General features: G+C 42.6%; 1 protein-coding gene across 4 annotated transcripts in view; it reads right to left on the bottom strand.

Moving 5' to 3' along the window:
- The window catches only part of LOC139277191 (caspase recruitment domain-containing protein 19-like), a 67,383-nt gene extending 49,386 nt beyond the window's left edge, over window positions 1-17,997 (bottom strand). For 3 of the 4 annotated variants that reach the window (XM_070895313.1, XM_070895312.1, XM_070895314.1), the window contains exons 1-5: window positions 17,934-17,997; window positions 14,651-14,793; window positions 12,725-12,878; window positions 12,506-12,580; window positions 4,286-4,425 (exon numbers count right to left, since the gene is read on the bottom strand). In XM_070895313.1, the coding sequence (XP_070751414.1) occupies window positions 4,286-4,425; window positions 12,506-12,580; window positions 12,725-12,878; window positions 14,651-14,793; window positions 17,934-17,940 (519 nt within the window). In that variant the 5' untranslated portion in view covers window positions 17,941-17,997. The remainder of the gene's footprint in view (window positions 1-4,285; window positions 4,426-12,505; window positions 12,581-12,724; window positions 12,879-14,650; window positions 14,794-17,933) is intronic. The other variant, XM_070895315.1, reaches the window with a different exon arrangement.
- Window positions 17,998-18,511: the final 514 nt, after the last annotated feature.

Genomic DNA, 18,511 nt, shown 5'->3' with positions numbered 1-18,511 from the left:
ACTCCACCACAGGTGACCGAACACCGGAACCAAAGGGAGGAGAGCCCAGTCACTGTGGGCAGTCCGGACAGGCCTGAGGCACCGCAAACAGCAGACACTCAGGCCAGCGCCCAACAACCGGAGCCCCAACTCAGGCGTTCTACAAGAGAGTGTAAACCACCAGAGAGACTTAACCTGTGATCCCAATAAGACTTTGGGGGGGAGGTGATGTCATATATTCAACCAGCAATGTAACCCATGTATAATCTGATCTAAGTTGTACACTGTGAGAACAATGACCACAAGGTGGGAGACACTCCTAACCTGGGCCTTCAGGTACAAAAGGGGAAGCTCCACCCACTTTCATCACTTGGAGTGCTAAGGAATAAAGGACAGGTCACAGATTGACCTTCCCTCAAGCATGGGCCTCTTGTGCATTTATTCTGTATAGTAAGGACCAATCAAGAGCACTTTACTTTAACCAAACTCTGTGTCAAACTGCAATGGCAGAAAGACAGGGTCCACATAGTTGAAAACATTGGTTTACAGCATGGTTTTTATTGGACAATCTCATCTTTACTGAAGAGAGGTTTGAAAGCACAAAAACATTAGTCTGCTTATGTTAAACTCACACATGAAAGCCAACATTTTTTGTGGTTACCAAAGAATTTCAGGGCAAATGCCTGGGAATGTGAAAACACAGGTGGAAAGAAAAGAAAAGAGGCCAGGAATTCATAAACAGGAAAACCTGATTCATAGTTTTTACACTGGGATACTCATGGACTTATTTATTCTCATAATATTTGGATACTTGTATATGAGCGTTCCCAGTGGATTAGTTGGTTTATCCTGTGTGAACCAAACTTATACAGACCAGGAAAGTACCAAATTCATGCCCCTGTCTGTACTGAGTTAACTGATCTTAACTTCGCACTATAAATTGGCCGATGTACCCACAGTGAGACCACTGGTAGGAGTGTCTTGGGATCTGAGAGTGGAGGTGTGGTCACAGAATGCTGGATTATTGAACAATGGAGTCTGAGAGGATTGGAGGCTGGGAGCATCAAGGGTAGGCTGTAGAACTGGTGAGGTGCATGAGATGTGGTGGTGCTGGGGAGTCTGAGACCTGGCAGATTTTTGGTGGCTGCAGGAGAATGAAGGTCATGAGCCTTCATTAATTTCCTACCCCACTCTCCAAACGTTTCCCAAAGTAATTTCTCAGGATTTAGCTGGGCTATGATAGATTGGGAAGATTCATTAAAAGGCATGATGGTGGATAGGCAATGGCTAATATTTAAGGAACGAATGTATGAATTGCAACAGTTATACATTCCTTTCTGGCGTAAAAACACAAACGGAAAAGTGGACCAACCATGGCCAACAAAAGAAATTAAAGGATAGTATTAGATCCAAAGAGGAGTTATACAAAGTTGCCAGAAAAAGTAGCAAACCTGAGGATTGGGAGCAGTTTAGAGTTCGGCAAAAAAGGACCAAGAGATTAAGAGGGGAAAAATAGAGTATGAGCGTAAACTTGCAAGGAACATAAAAAAACGACTGCAAAAGTTTCTACAAGTACGTAAAAAGAAAAAGATTAGTGAAGACAAATGTAGGTCCATTATAGACAGAAATGGGAGAATTTGTAATGGGGAACAAGGAAATGGCAGAAAATTAAATAAATACTTTGCTTCTGTCTTCACGGAAGAGGACACAAATAACATCCCAGAAATGCTAGGGAACCAAGGGTCTAGTGAGCAAGAGGAATTAAAGGAAATGATTATTAGTAAGAAAATAGTACTGGAGAAACTAATGGGACTGAAGGCAGATAAATCCCCAGGGCCTGGTAATCTGCATCCCAGAGTACTAAAAGAGGTAGCCATAGAAATAGTAGATGCATTGGTTGTCATCTTCCAAAATTCTATAGATTAGGGAACAGTTCCTACAGATTAGAGGGTGGCAAATGTAACCCCACTATTTAAAAAAGGAGGGAGAGAGAAAATGGGGAACTACAGACCGATTAGCCTGACATCAGTAGTAGGGAAAATGCTGGAGTCTATTATAAAGGATGTGATAACGGCACACTTAGATAATATCAACGGGATTAAATAAAGTCAACATGGATTTATGAAAGGAAAATCATGTTTGACAAACCTACTGGAGCTTTTTGAGGATGTAAATGATAGAATAGATAAGGGAGAACCAGTGGATGTAGTGTATTTGGATTTTCAGAAGGCCTTGGATAAAGTCCCACATAAGAGGTTAGTGTGCAAAATTAAAGCACATAGGATTGAGGGTAATATATTGGCATGGAGTGAAAATTGGTTAACTGACAGGAAACAGAGAGTAGGAATAAACGGGTCTTTTTCGGGGTGGCAGGCAGTGACTAGTGGGGTACCACAGGGATCAGTGCTTGGGCCCCAGCTATTCACAATATATATAAATGATTTGGATGAGGGAACCAAATGTAATATTTCCAAGTTTGCTGATGATGCAAAAGATGCTGCAAGGCGATTTAGATAGGTTGAGTGAGTGGGCAAACACATGGCAGATGCAGTATAACATGGATAAATGTGAAGTTATCCACTTTGGTAGAAAAAATGTAAGGACAAAGTATTATTTAAATGGTGATGGCTTGGGAAGTGTCAATGTACAGAGGGACCTGGGTGTCCTTGTACACCAATCACTGAAAGCAAACATGCAGGTGCAGCAAGCAATTAGGAAGGCAAATGGTATGTTAGCCTTCATTGCAAGAGGATTTGAGTACAGGAGCAAGGATGTCTTACTACAGTTATACGGGGCCTTGGGTGAGACCGCACCTGGAGTATTGTGTGCAGTTTTGGTCTCCTTACCCAAGAATGGATATATTTGCCATAGAGGGAGTGCAGCGAAGGTTCACCAGACTGATTCCTGGGATGGCAGGACTGTCATACGAGGAGAGATTGGGTCGACTAGGCCTGTATTCACTAGCGTTTAGAAGGATGAGAGGGGATCTCATTGAAAGGTATAAAATTCTGACTGGGTTGTATAGACTGGATGCGGGGAGGATGTTTCCCCTGACTGGGAAGTCGAGCACAAGGGGTCACAGTCTCAGGATACGGGGTAGGAAATTTAAGACCGAGATGAGGAGAAATTTTTCACTCAGAGGGTGATGAACCTGTGGAATTCTCTACCACAGAAGGCTGTGGAGGCCGAGTCACTATTTAAGAGGGAGATAGATAGATTTCTAGAAACAAAAGGCATCAAGGGGTATGGGAAAAAAGCGGGAATATGGTGTTGAGATAGAGGATCAGCCATGATCATACTGAATGGCGGTGCAGACTCAAAGGGCCGAATGGCCTGCTACTGCTCCTATTTTCTATGTTTCTATGAACTCGATCATGGATTTTACGAGCAGGCAATGTTCTCTTTAAGCTGTGCAGTCGCGCAGTGCTCGAAGTCCCACGCAGCTAGCTCACCAGCTTTTGAATGGAGAAACTGTACATGCACGGAAATTTGAATGGGCCGCGCAGCCCGTTAAAGGGGTCGCACATCCAAAAAAAAAAGTTACTTGGGTCCGATCAAAATTGAGGAGGAAAATAATTGTGGCAGGCCTCTCAGAGTCCTACTGCTGTATAGGGTTACAGCAATCTAAGATATTCAGACATTCTGCAACCCCTCCCCAATATTTTTCTTTCTCTGGGGCTTGTACATGGCAATGCTTAGACAGTCACAGTACGGGCCCTTATTGGAATCGGAGGGCGTAGTTCCCTCATCTGCATGTCATTTACTTGCACCCGCTTGGAATTGGGGGTAGGTATGCGGGGTAGAACAGTTTTCAACACCGTCTGCCCTCGATTTGGCGAGAACATAGCCCGAGGAGGCCAGAAAATCTAGCCGTCTATCTTTATTGTTTAAAATGCATCGTGCACTTATACTGTGTTTGCACTGTGCTTTAAGTAACAAACACATGGCTCCTGGGTTCAATGCCAGGAAAGCTGTTGATGCCCATCCATTCCTGCTCCTATAAAAGGCATAAATTCCTCTTTTCAGGCCGAGACATGGAAACTGGATATTCTTTAAAGTGCTTACTGTACGCGGACTTTCTTTCAGTCCCTGGCTCAAGAGTGCAAGGCAATTTGACCTTAGTGAGCATAGGGCTAAAGAGCAGAGTGGTGGGTACCTGTATTACTGAGCAGGGAGGGGGGAATGCTACTAGCAGTTAGATATAATGTTCCTCTCTTTATGAACATTGCACCCCTTGACTTTCTGTGACTAGCACCAAGGAATTTCACTAGTAAGACAAGATCATCAGTTCATGGAAGTTTTGTACCTTGTCAGCCTCGGGTCTATTAAGTACCGGTGGTTCGTGGTATCGAAGTTCATTTATCACTTGAAGCAGGATTTCCTCACTGATGCACCCATCATTTGTGAAATGTAAATGATCATCTTTTAGCTTTTTTACATAGATGTCTAAAGAAAAGATAATGTTACAGTAAGCAATATATTACCATCAAGTTTCATTCGTCAAAGATTTTTATTTTTACACATCAGGTTGGGGAGATAGCGTTATATTTACTATCTCTGGTAAACATTGTGTAAATGTCTGAGCAGGCTTCTCGCAAAGGTCCGTGCAGTGTAGTACTAAAGTGTCACCCAATTAAGTTATAATATCTAATATTTTTTGTTTGCCTTTTAATTATGCTTTATTTGCAAGGTAACACTTTTTTGTTTATCGAGATAAGGGATATCTGCGCTGAAGAATAATATATTTGTCTACTTTAACCTCTAGTGGCAGAGTCAGGCACTCCCACACTGGAAAGAACAGAAGCAAATCTAATGTGCTTTTAAAGTGCACCTTGCGACTGGATTGGACATCACCAAGGTCCAGCTCGCTGATTTGAGCGTGGGCAGGTACAGCAGGAGCGGCGAGGCTGGGGCACAGGAGTGGCAAGTGATTGTGGAGCGACGTGATCGGGGCTCAGGAGAGGCGTCCGTGCAGCAGAGCTGGTCTCCAGTCATCTTGGTTAATCCTTGCCACTGGACCAAGACCTAGCTCGGTCAAGCCTGTGTGGTGGCTGGTGTGCAACGGCCACCACAAGTTAAAAAAATTTAAGCACAGGCATCTTCCACCCTTCAACATGTAGGTTGCAACCTGGAATATTAGGTCTTTCATTGAAACACTTGTGAACTCATCTCTTTTTGGCATGGAAGCTGGCCATCCTCGATACAAGGGACTGCTTATGATGATGATGATGATGATGACCTTGGAAGAGCCCTACACCAGTAGAACACCTCAGTTACTCACACCAATCACCTTTGTGCCAATGAGTTTTGAATTATGAACAATGTTGTATAATAGGCACACAGATGTAAAGAACTAGGGTGATATTGGCCAGAATTTAATATAATTTAGGCCTTTACAGCCTCGGAACACTGAGAAGGTTAATGAATCCAATGAATTGATAAAATCTTTTTAATCTGTATAAATAATGGCCTGGAAATCCCGGCCTTACTGGGTCTGTAATGAGTGTCTATGGACCCGGGAAGGCATCACAAAAGCTGGTTTTCATCGCACAATGCGCATGCACTGAAAACCGGCTTTTCCGATCAGTCAATCTGGAGCTGGACAGATAATCCACGTTTCGGGAGCGAGGACATTTGCAAGGGCAAGACTGCGGTATTTACCCATATCTTGCCCAGCAAATGTCCTCAAAACTCTTGCGCCTGATAAAAGCAGGCGTATAGCCTACTTTTACAGGCGTAAGAGTTTTAAAACATACAAAAATATAATTAAATTAAATTAAAAAAACACATTTTATTGTTAAAAACTCTGCCCACTAAGGTAAGTTTATTTTTAACCCTACTTACAAAACTTTTTTTTAAAAATCAGAACAATATATATTTTTTCTAAGGCGTTTATTAACTTTAATTTCAATTAATTTTAATTAGGTGAGGGGTGTTTTTTATTTTTTATTATGGTGTTTAGTGTGTTTGTTTTTTCTCATTAATAACAATGAGAATCGTTGATACGGAGTTCTCATTGCTATTAATGAGAAAGCTGTGGAATACAGTAGCTGATTGGCTGAGCAGTCACATGTGACTGCACCTTCTGCGTGGGAACCTGGAGGACGGGAGCGCGCAGCGCAGGAAGAGAAGGCCTCCCCATCGGAATCCCATGCTCCCTCAGGACCACCAGGTAGATTCATAGAAATGGTTCCGGTCGGAGGCAATTGCCCGTGGGTAGCCTCCAACCTCATTTTTGGGCCAATATATTTTGAAAAATAACTGAATCCAGGTCTGCATCTCATCTTTCTATTATATAAAAAGCGGTGAGCGGTCCAAAGATTCCAAAGGTGCTGTGCCTGTAGGTGGTGCTGTAATGTAATGTTACTTGTTTAATTGAGAATAATGTGGCAGCAACGAACAGAACATGACAGCCCCCAAAAAAGGCGCCCTCAGTAATCTCGGGATTATACTCATGGCATGACAGAACAGCCTGGAATTTTCTGAAAGGGCGTAACTGACAAGTTAAGCCAAACTTTACACCAGTTTCTACACCAATCTTGCTGACTGATACTTCAGCCAAAATGTTTTGCCAATCTCATTAGCATACACTGGAACATGCCAATCAGGGCCCGAGTAAAGCACAGAATCCACACCATATTCCTTCTTTAAGTCCATCTTTATCCACGAAAATTAAAGTTTGAAGCCATCAAACAATCCTTCACGCACATTAAGCACAGCATATTTAAGAAAACACAATTGAGGAAGCTTTTCAATTTTTAAACATAATTCTTTTTTATAAAAATGTATTTAAAGATACAAAAAAATACAGTGCAGGTCTCAGTGACAAGAAATAGCAGTTTTTTTTAAATCAGCAGAAAGCAGCAGAAATATGACTGGGTCCTGCTACATTTAAGATTTGGGGCGTAAATTTACTGCCCATTCAGAACTGACATAAATGTAGGAAACTCTCATTCTCTGGTCTTTTGCATAGAAACATAGGCCCCAAGTTTCCACACGCGGCGAAAAAGGCGCCCCTCAGAGCTGGGCGCCTGTTTTTCACGCCGAAAACGGCGCCTGAAAAGAAAACGCGGTATTCTCGAGCTCCTTGCAGCTCGATGTCTGCTTGGAGCGGCGCACAGGGAGCGGAGCCTACCACTTGCGCCGATTTTGTAAGTAGGAGGGGGCGGGTACAATTTAAATTAGTTTTTTTTGGTGCCGGCAATCCTGCGCGTGCGTGTTGGAGCGTTCGCGCATGCGCAGTCTGAAGTAAACATTGGCACTCGGCCATTTTTAAAAGTGCTGCAGAAAAAGTGAAAATTTGTTTATTGAACCCTTGCAAAGGCTTGCATTTGAATTTTCTTGATATTTCTGTGTGTGAAGGAGTGCTTTTAACAGCACTGCTGAATAAATCACCTGCTGAATTAATGTTGGCTCTTTAACCAGTGTTACTGCAGCAACTGTGCATTTTAATTCAGCCTTTACAACTCGTTACCGTTTCAATCTCCACCACTCATTCTGTAATTAAAGATAGACTGTGATAAACGGGACACATGCACTTGTTTGAGACTATTCAAATTCTTTGTAGCTGTTCAATTTTTAACATTTTTTAATAAAACCACATTGTCCTTCCATGATCAGCACTGAGGCTGCTTGCTGCTTCTTGCCCCTGCCGTCGGGACCGACGCCACACCGCTGCCTGAAAGGCCTGCCTGAAGCACTTTCACACAGGAACATGGTTTATTTAATCTTTTCTTTGCTTATAAATTTTTATTCAGGTTGGATTTATTTGTATAATATTTGTATAAGTATAACTAAGGATTTATTGTAGAATTTAATGACTTCCCTTCCCCCCCTCCCCCCCCACCTCGTTCCCTACGCCTAATTTGTAACCTGCGCCTGATTTTTTCAAGCGTACAAAAATCTTCACTTGCTCCAATCTAAGTTAGTTTGGAGTACGTTTTCACTGTGGAAACTTTCAAATCAGGCGTCAGTGGCTGGACATGCCCCCTTTTGAAAAGAAAATTCTGTTCAAAAGTGAAACTGTTCTACCTGACTAGAACTGCAGAAAACTTAAATGTGGAGAATTCCGATTTCTAAGATACTCCGTTCTCCACCAGTTGCTCCTAAAAAATCAGGAGCAAATCATGTGGAAACTTGGGGCCATAGAAACATAGAAAATAGGTGCAGGAGTAGGCCATTCGGCCTTCGATCCTGCACCACCATTCCATATGATCATGTCTGATTATGCAACTTCAGTACCCCATTCCTGCTTTCTCTCCATACCCCTTGATCCCTTTAGCCATAAGGGCCACAACTAACTCCCTTTTGCATATATCTAACGAACTGGCCTCAACAACTTTCTGTGGTAGAGAATTCCACGGGTTCACAATTCTCTGGGTGAAGAAGTTTCTCCTCATCTCGGTCCTAAATGGCTTACCCCTTATCCTTAGACTGTGACCCCTCGATCTGGACTTCCCCAACATCAGGAACATTCGTCCTGCATCTAACCTGTCCAATCCCATCAGAATTTTACATATTTCTATGAGATCGCCTCTCTTTCTTCTAAATTCCAGTGAATATAAACCTAGTCGATCCAGTCTTTCTTCATATGTCTGTCCTGCCATCCCGGGAATCAGTCTGGTGAAACTTCGCTGCACTCCCTCAATAGCAAGAATGTCCTTCCTCAGAATAGGAGACCAAAACTGCACACAATACTCAAGGTGTGGTCTCACCAATGCCCTGTACAACTGCAGTAAGACCTCCCTGCTCCTATACTCAAATCCCCTCGCTATGAAGGCCAACATGCCATTTGCCTTCTTTACTGCCCTGCTGTACCTGCATGCCAACCTTCAATGACTGATGTACGATGACACCCAGGTCTCGTTGCACCTCCCCTTTTACTAATCTGTCACCATTCAAATAATAACCTTCCTTCCTGTTTTTGCCACAAAGGTAGATAACCTCACACTTATCCACATTATACTGCATCTGCCATGCATTTGCCCATTCACCTAACCTGTCCAAGTCCCCCTGCAGTCTCCTAGCATCCTCCTCGCAGCTCGCACTGCCACCCAGCTTAGTGTCATCTGCAAAGTTGGAGATATTACATTCAATTCCTTTGGCTAAATCATTAATGTATGTTATAAATAGCTGGGGTCCCAGCACTGAACCCCACTAGTCACTGCCTGCCAATCTGAAAAGGAGCCATTTATTCCCACTCTTTGCTTCCTGTCTGCCACCCAGTTCTCTATCCACATCAATACATTACCCCCAAAATCATGCCCCTTAATTTTGCACACTAATCTCTTTGTGTGGGACCTTGTCAAAAGCCTTTTGAAAGTCTAAATACACCACATCCACTGGTTCTCCCTTGACCACTCTACTAGTTACATCCTCAAAAAATTCTAGAAGATTTGTCAAACATGATTTTCCTTTCGCAAATCTATGCTGACTTGGACCAATCCTATCACTACTTTCCAAATGTGCTGCTATTACATCTTTAATAACTGATTCCAACATTTTCCCCACCACCGATGTCAGGCTAACCGGTCTATAATTCCTTGTTTTCTCTCTCCCTCCTTTTTTAAAAAATGGGGTTACATTAGCTACCCTCCAATCCATAGGAACTGAACCAGAGTCTGTAAAATGTTGGAAAATGACTATCAATGCATCTACTATTTCTAGGGCTACTTCCTTAAGTACTCTGGGATGCAGACTATCAGGCCCTGGGGATTTATTGGCCTTCAGTCCCTTCAATTTCCCTAACACCATTTCCTGACTAATAAGGATTTCCTTCAGTTCCTCCTTCTCGCTAGACGCTCTGTCACCTAATATTTTCGAGAGGTTATTCGTGTCTTCCTTAGTGAAGACAGAACTAAAGTATTTGTTCAATTTGTCTGCCATTTCCTTGTTCCCCATTACGAATTCCCCTGATTCTGTCTGCAAGGGACCTACATTAGTCTTCATTAATCTTTTTCTCTTCACATATCAATAGAAGCTTTTGCAGTCAGTTTTTATGTTCCCTGCAAGCTTACTCTCATACTGTATTTTCTCCCTCCTAATTAAACCCTTAATCCTCTTCTGCTGAATTTTGAATTTCTCCTAGTCCTCAGGTTTGCTGCTTTTTCTGGCCAATTTATATGCCTTTTCCCTTGGATTTAACACTTTCCCTAATTTCCCTTGTTGGCCACGGTTGAGCCACCTTCCATTTTTATTCTTACGCCACACAAGGACGTACAATTGTTGTAGTTCATCCATGTGATCTTTAAATGTCTGCCGTTGCCTATCCACCGTCAACCCTTTAAGTATCATTCTCCAGTCTATCGTAGCCAATTCATGTCTCATACCATCGAAGTTTCCTTTCTTTAAGTTCAGGACCCTAGTCTCTGAATTAACTCACTCTCCATCTTAATGAAGAATTCTACTATATTATGGTCACTCTTCCCCAAGGGGCCCCGCACAACCAGATTGCTAATTAATCCTATCTCGTTACACCAGACCCAGTCTAGGATGGCCTGCTCGCTAGTTGGTTCCTCGACATATTGGTCTAGAAAACCATCCCTTATACACTCTAGGAAATCCTCCTCCATAGTATTGCTACCAGTTTGGTTAGCCCAATCAATATGAAGATTAAAGTCACCCATGATAACTGCTGTATCCTTATTACATGCATACCTAATTTCCTGTTTGATGCCATCCCCAACCTCCCTACTACTGTTTGGTAGTCTGTACACAACTCCCACTAATGTTTTCTGCCCTTTGGTGTTTCACAGCTCTACCCATATAGATTCCACATCATCCACGCTAATGCCCTTCCTTACTACTGCATTAATCTCCTCCTTAACTAATAATGCTACCCTACCTCCTTTTCCTTCCTGTCTGTCCTTCCTGAATATTGAATACCCCTGGATGTTGAGTTCTCAGCCTTGGTTATTCTGGAGCCATGTCTCCGTAATCCCAATTACATAATGTCCGTTAACAGTTATCTGCGCAGTCAATTCATCCACCTTATTATGAATGCTCCTTGCATTGAGACTCAGGGCCTTCAAGCTTGTTTTTTTTAAACACTCTTTGTCCTTTTAGAATCATGTTGTAATGTGGCCCTTTTTGATTTTTGCCCTGGATTTCTCTGCCCTCCACTCTTGCTTTTCTCCTTCCTACCTTTTGCTTCTGCCCCCTTTTTGCTTCCCTCTGCCTTCCTGCATAGATTCCCATCCCCCTGCCTTTTTAGTTTAAACCCTCCCTAGCAGCACTAGAAAACACTCCGCCGACGTCATCAGTTCGGTCCTGCCCTGGTGCAGACCGTCCGGTTTGTACTGGTCCCACCTCCCCCAGAACTGGTTGCAATGTCCCAGGAATTTGAATCCCTCCCCCTTGCATCATTCCGCAAGCCACGTATTTAGCTGAGCTATCCTGCAATTCCTACTCTGACTAGCATGTGGCACTGGTAGCAATCCTGAGATTACTACCTTTGAGGTCCTACTTTTTAAATTTAACTCCTAGCTCCCTAAATTCAGCTTGTAGGAACTCATCCCGTTTTTTACCTATATCGTTGGTACCTATATGTACCACGACAGCTGGCTGTTTACCCTCACCCTCCAGAATGCACTGCAGCCGCTCCGAGACATCCTTGACCCTTGCACCAGGGAGGCAACATACCACCCTGGAGTCTCGTTTGCAATAGAATCCGCTATCATTATAGCTCTCCCACTCTTTTTCCTGCCCTCCTATGCAGCAGAGCCACCTCTGGTGCCATGGACTTGGCTGCTGCTGCCTTCCCCTGGTGAGTCATCTCCCCCAGCAGCACCCAAGGTGGTGTATCTATTTTGGAGGGAGATGCCCGCAGGGGACCCCTGCACTACCTTCCTTCCACTGCTCTTCCTGATGGTCACCCATTCCCTATCTGCCTGTGTAACCTTTGCCTGTGGTGACCAACTCACTAAACGTGCTATTCACGACATCCTCAGCATCGCGGATGCTCCAGAGTGAATCCATGCGCAGCTCCAGTGCCGCAATGCGGTCTGTCAGGAGCTGCAACTGGATACATTTCCTGCACACATAGTAGTCAGGGCCAATTAGCACAGGAGGAGAGGCTATGCTAATCAGTGGTTTTGAAGGTTTTGGCAAGGGTTTTGCTGAATTGATGCAAAAAGATTGAGGAAACTCAGACGTAGAGTAAAAACCGACACAATTTAATTACGTGTGAATTTCTTAAAGCTTTTATGCTGAAAATCGGCATTACGCCGTACTTACGCTGCTGTTTCGATGCAAGTTTGTGGAAATTCCAGGCCAATAAATTTAAGCGTTTTTGTACTGCAACCAACATGATCGTTACAAATACTAAAGGTTGTGAATTTATGTTACAGTCCCCTTCATTTCATGCAGCAGCATGAAAAGCCGAGGAGAGACAGTGTAGGCTATAATATCCTCTTTGACCAAATACACATAACAAAGGACTAACAAGTATAATTGATAGAAAAGTCCTGTAAAATGTGTGAAGTTATCTTAAAGGATCAAACTTGCAAAGATGCACAAAATCAAGTACCTTCTCTTTGCAGAGGGTGTGGACATTTTTCAATTTCTGCTGCATTTCGTTTATTAACATAATTAAGCCGATTGCCTGCAATGACATTTAATGAACAAGAAATAGTTTTCTTTTAAATCACCACAATTTTCAAATAGATAACTTTTTCACAGTAAAAGATATCTTCGAACAGTGTGTTAAAAATAAATAGTTTCTTGTATAACATAAAGTGCATTTTACCTGTCTTTCTTTGGCTGGGAATCTGTTGGTACAGATACAAATCATACATTTTTAATGCTCTATAAAAATGACTCCAGCTTTCTTCACCTTTTCGTGATAAACAGTCAAGAAGTGTGGCTGAGCGATTGTGTTTTTCCATTTTAGGGTTTCGTAACTATTAAAATACAATGGGAAACTTTACAGGTCTCTTTACATCAAGTTGCCTAATGTCAATCCATACTTAGTCAATAGAAGGTGCATATTAAGTCATATTAACCCACTGAATTTGAATATTTTTAATCAATTTCTTTTTAAATTAATGAATTGAGTACATGCACAATTTTCCTTTATTCATAACCCACGGAGAGAAATTTTACACAATTTGGTTGCATATGTAACATTTCACTTGATACTACAGTGGTATCAAATAATCAGTGCAATATAATGTTGCTTTTTAAATATTAGCTGGATTGTTAACATAAGTGCTGGCTAAAAGGTATGATTATCTTGAGGTGGGTTTCATTCAGTGTGACTCCACATATAATAAGAAAATATCACAATGTTTAATTATGTTTGAATATTCAGTTATTTAAATAATTTATGCAACTTTCAAATGATCTTAGTTGTAGTACACAAGCAGCAGGACGTGACTATGAGCACATACATAAAATCAAGCACAAGGTTGGGTCCCTACACAATGTGTAGCGCAAGAAATAACATGTAAAATAGCACTATATCTGAACTATTTTACAACAACATCAACTACTTGTATTTATAAAGCGCCTTTAACGTAGTGAGGAGGACGCAAGTTGTGAGGACGAGGCAAAGAATCTGCAAAGGGATATAGATAGGCTAAGTGAGTGGGCAAAAATTTGGCAGATGGAGTATAATTTGGGAAAATTTGAGGTTATCCACTTTGGTGGGAAAAATCAAAAGAGAGATTACAAAATGCTGAGGTACAGAGGATCTGGGGGGTCCTTGTACATGAAACACAAAAAGTTAGCATGCAGGTACAGCAAGTAATTAGGAAGGCAAATGAAGTGTTGGCCTTTATTGCAAGGGGTAGAGGCAGAGAGGTTTAGACAGGGAGTTTCAGAGCTTGGGGCTAGGCAACAGAAGGCATAGCCACCAATGGTTGAGTGATTATAATCACTCAAGAGGGCAGAATTAGAGGAGCGCAGACATCTTGGGGGGGGGGGGGGTGTTGTGGGGCTGGAGGAGATTACAGAGATAGGGGATAGGGAGGGGCGAGGCCATGGAGGGATTTGAAAATAAGGATGAGAATTTTGAAATCGAGGCGTTGCTTAACAGGATGCCAACGTAGGTCAAAGAGCACAGGGGTGGGTGATGGGTGAGCGGGACTTGGTTTGAGTTAGCACATGGGCAGCCGAGTTTTGGATCACCTCTAGTTCACGTAAGGTAGAATGTGGGAGGCCAGCCAGGAGTGCGTTGGAAGAGTCAAGTCTAGAGGTAAAAGGCATGGATGAATGCTTCAGCAGCGGATGAGCTGAGGCAAGGACGGAAAGGGGCAATGTTACGGAGGTGGAAATAGGCGGTCTTAGTTATGCTGCAGATGTGGTCGAAAGCTCATTTCAGAGTCAAATATGACACCAACATTGCGAGCAGTCTCGTTCAGCCTCAGACAGAAGTTGGGGAGAGGGACGGAGTCAGTTGCTAAGGAACAAAGTTTGTGGCGGGGACCGAAAACAATGGCTTTGGTCTTCCCAATATTCAATTGGAGAAAATTTCTGCTGATCTAGAATTACAATAAGCTTCATTTTCTTAATTTATTTAAGCTTAATGAATTTGGAATAAACTGTATATTTCACACAAGGATAATATTTAAATAGAGAGGTTATACTCACCCATCAGTAATGGGCAACATTAAAAATATCTAAAAAAATTACAGTGAGGTGGGCAAAGAATATAAACACGGAAGTATCTTACCATGTCAAGTTCTCTGTTGTTCAGTACAGGAGGGTCTGTTTTCGCCAAATATACAATAATCTGATTCAATAAGGTTTCAGAGAGGCCGCCTTCATTTGTAAAGAAAAGTCTGTCATGTTTCAGTGCATCCTTGTAACTCTTTCCTGCAACAGAATCAAAATAAAATAAATTATATTATATTCCTGGTCTGTCAGCAGATGTCATACTCCATTGTAAAATATGTCATTTTCACAGCCCATAAATCACCAATTAGCAGAGAGATTTCTTATTAAATGGTGTCAGATCGTATGTAAAATATATTCCACACCTATGGCATGACAGCTGTGCATTATAATAATGCATTTTTAAATTATATCTCAGAAAACAACATTTCCTTGCTTCCTCCCCATTATCGTGCCATTCTAATGTAACAAATATGAAAAACTGCAATTTCATTATTTCCATCTTCAGCATAATATAGATTCTTCCAGGAAGTTCTGACACAATGGAGGTGATTTTCCCTGATAGCTTCCCATTTCATGCCTGAAAATCAGGGTGGCACCTCGGCCCCCCTCTACTGATGCTCAAAGCTCACCTGATGTGGGCCTGTAACTGGGCAAGCTGCCTGCCCGTTTGAAAGAGACAGGGAGCTGTTTAAATATGCAAGTCGGGGTCCTTAACCAGTAACAAAGCCTCGATTGCAATTTTCAGGTACAAATGGCCAGAGTGTGCACAAGCTTTTAAGCGGCATAACCAGTGGTCCTCAGAGACTGCTGGATCTTGCTCACAAAAGAGCCCAGGAAACCGCAGGAGTGCTTCTCCAGGGCACACCAAAAAAACCTCTGACCTATTGTGGCCCGTTGGAGGCATTTCCCCACTTGACTTGACCAGCCGGTCAGCTCAGCATTGGAGCTGGCTGATTTCCCACCATCCTGCAACCAGCAAGTTACAACAGGGTGCTTGGTTGGCGGCGCTCTAAAGAAGCCTGCACCAAATATGGTTTTGCTGTTTCAGGCAAAAGTTGAAGATCAGCCCTGATGTCTCAAATCCTCCGAGAGCATCGCACAGGATTTCAGATATCTCCCTTTATTCAAACTCCATATTCAATTTACAGGGCTGCAGACTTTGGGGGTGCATAATGTCTTGCACTTCACTGACCTAGGTTCGAACCTTTGTGATTTTAAGCAACCCAAGTAAAATGTGTGCCAGCAGTACCTGACTTCCTGAGGCAGAGTACCAATGCTGGCTTGACTTTACTACCAGTCTGCGACGAGTAGGCACAGAGTACAACTCTCAGATGGCATGATTCCTGATTGCAATGCCTCATTGCAAATAAAAACATAGAAGCAATATTGTAATAGGAGTAGGCCATTCAACCCCTCGAGCCTGTTCCCCCATTCAATGAGATCATGGCTGATCTGTCTTCCTAACTCCATTTACCTGCCTTGGCTCCGTATCCCTTAATACCCTTGGCTAGCAAGAATCTATTGGTCTCCGATTTAAAATTATTAATTGAGATAGCATCTACTGCTTTTTGAGGCAGAGAGCTCCACACTTCTACCACCCTTTGTGTGATGAAGTGTTTCCTAACTTCTCTCCTGAATGGCCTGGCTCTGATTTTAAGGTTAAGTTCCCTTATTCTGGACTCCCCCACCACTGGAAGTTTACATAAGAACATAAGAAATAGGAGCAGGAGTAGGCCCTTGAGCCTGCTCCGCCATTCAATAAGATCATGGCTGATCTGATCCTGGTCTCAATACCACTTTCCTGCCCAATCCCCATAACCCTTGACTCCCTTATCATTCAAACATCTGTCTATCTCCACCTTAAATATATCCAAAGACCCAGCCTCCACAGCTCTCTGGGGTAGAGAATTCCAAAGATTCATGATCCTCTGAGAGAAGAAATTCCTCCTCATTTCTGTTTTAAATGGGCGACCCCTTATTCTGAAACTATGCCCCCTAGTTCTAGATTCCTCCATGAGGGGAAACATCCTCTCTGCATCTACCCTGTCAAGCCCCCTCAGAATCTCATATGTTTCAATAAGATCACTATTCATTCTTCTAAACTCCAATGAGTATAGGCCCAACCTGCTCAGCCTTTCATCATATGACCACTCCTTCATCTCCGGAATCAACCTCGTGAACCTTCTCTGAACTGCCTCGTGAACCTTCTCTAAATTCTATCTACCCTATTAATTCCTAGAAAAATCCTAAAAACCTCAATAAAATCATCCTTTAAACTTCTATATTCCAGGGAATAAAAGGTTAGTTTATGTAATGTCTCCTCATAATTTAACCCTCAGAGCCTTGGTAACATTCTGGTGAATGTGTGCTGTACTCCTTTCCAAGGCAAATATATCCTTTCTAATGTGTGGTGCCCAGAATTGTACTCTAACCAGGGCTTCGTATAGCTGTAAAACAAAGTCCACCCCTTTATATTCTAGCCCTCTAGATATAAAGCTAACATTCCTTTGGACATTATCACGGTGTGCATTCAGGAGTCAGATAAAGGACTTGGGTGTGGAGTCACATACACATTTTGATTTCACTGTGAAACAAATCAGTCAACGTAGAAAATGTTTCCATTCACCAGTGCTGGTACTCCTCATCGTGGAAAGCCCCCACCCCCACAACATCACATCCACAAGACCACTTCTGTCTTAAATACTACTTTACAACAATATTACTTTCACATGTCTAGTGGTGTAAATTCAATATTAAAATTTTCGTATAGACCCACTGAATATTACACACAGTGTGAGAGTACTGCTGCAAATTATCAGAATACAGTTCGACAAGTCCGAAAAAAGATGGGTTCTGATTACTTTAGAAAAACCTTGCTGGAGGTTGCTGTGCATTAACAGGCTCTGTCAGGGTGCTGTGTATTAACATGCTGTCTGGGTGTTGTGCATTAACATGCTCTGTCAGGGTGCTGTGTATTAATATGCTCTGTCAGGGTGCTGTGCATTAACATGCTCTGTCAGGGTGCTGTGCATTCAGGGTGCTGTGTACATGCTCTGTCAGGGTGCTGTGCATTCAGGGTGCTGTGTATTAACATGCTCTGTCAGGGTGCCAAAAAAAGCCAACATACACGCTAACAACTGGAATCACACTCAAACCTTTCAAACATTGCTTGATTCAGTACAAACATCAAACTGCCAGCAGGAATATAAGTTCTGCCCCTCTACCGTTCACATGTTTTCATTTTCACGCTTGGTTTAAACCAGACCAGTGGTCTGATGAACGTCGGATTTCCCCGCCCCTTCTATCGACCTGTCGGCCTTGATCTTTCCAACTCTTACCCTCCATTTCTTCAGGAGCCTCTTGTAAACATCTGCCTTTTCCTGCTTTTCACTTTGGCCATCAGACCGCCCGCAATATCCAACAGACCAATCCCCGCACTCCATAGTCTGAGTGACGGATCTGAGGCGAGTCCCGGAAATACACTGGACTGTTCACATCAAGAGGAATTTGGGGCATCCTCACGGGGCAGATTTCCTTTGTGCGTCACAAATAGCGAAATTGCAAGCGGTTCTTTATAAACTGTATTTGCGATTTTTTTTTTAGCATTACGAACAGAGGAAATATCCGAGACTCATCCCATTGATAAGAATTCATGCCAAATTTATATTTAAACAATCTCTCAACATTTCAGTCAGCCCCAGGTAAGTTTTGGAAAGTACTCAGGAGATCCAAGGGGGCGCAAGAACTTTTAAGCCAGGTATTAAAACTGTAATATAGACCTCCATCTCGTGGACTACTGTGGCAATGCAAGTTCCACTCTAAATACAATTAAAAAAAACACGATGCAGTGGAGCCATCTTGTAAAATCCGTGTGTTACATAAGAAGATAACAAATAGGAGCAAGAGTAGGCCATTT

The sequence above is a fragment of the Pristiophorus japonicus genome, chromosome 12 (assembly GCF_044704955.1).
Source record: "Pristiophorus japonicus isolate sPriJap1 chromosome 12, sPriJap1.hap1, whole genome shotgun sequence".
NCBI lineage: Eukaryota > Metazoa > Chordata > Chondrichthyes > Pristiophoridae > Pristiophorus > Pristiophorus japonicus.
Note: the sequence above shows the minus strand (reverse complement) of the source record. Positions and strands in the feature narration are given on the sequence as shown.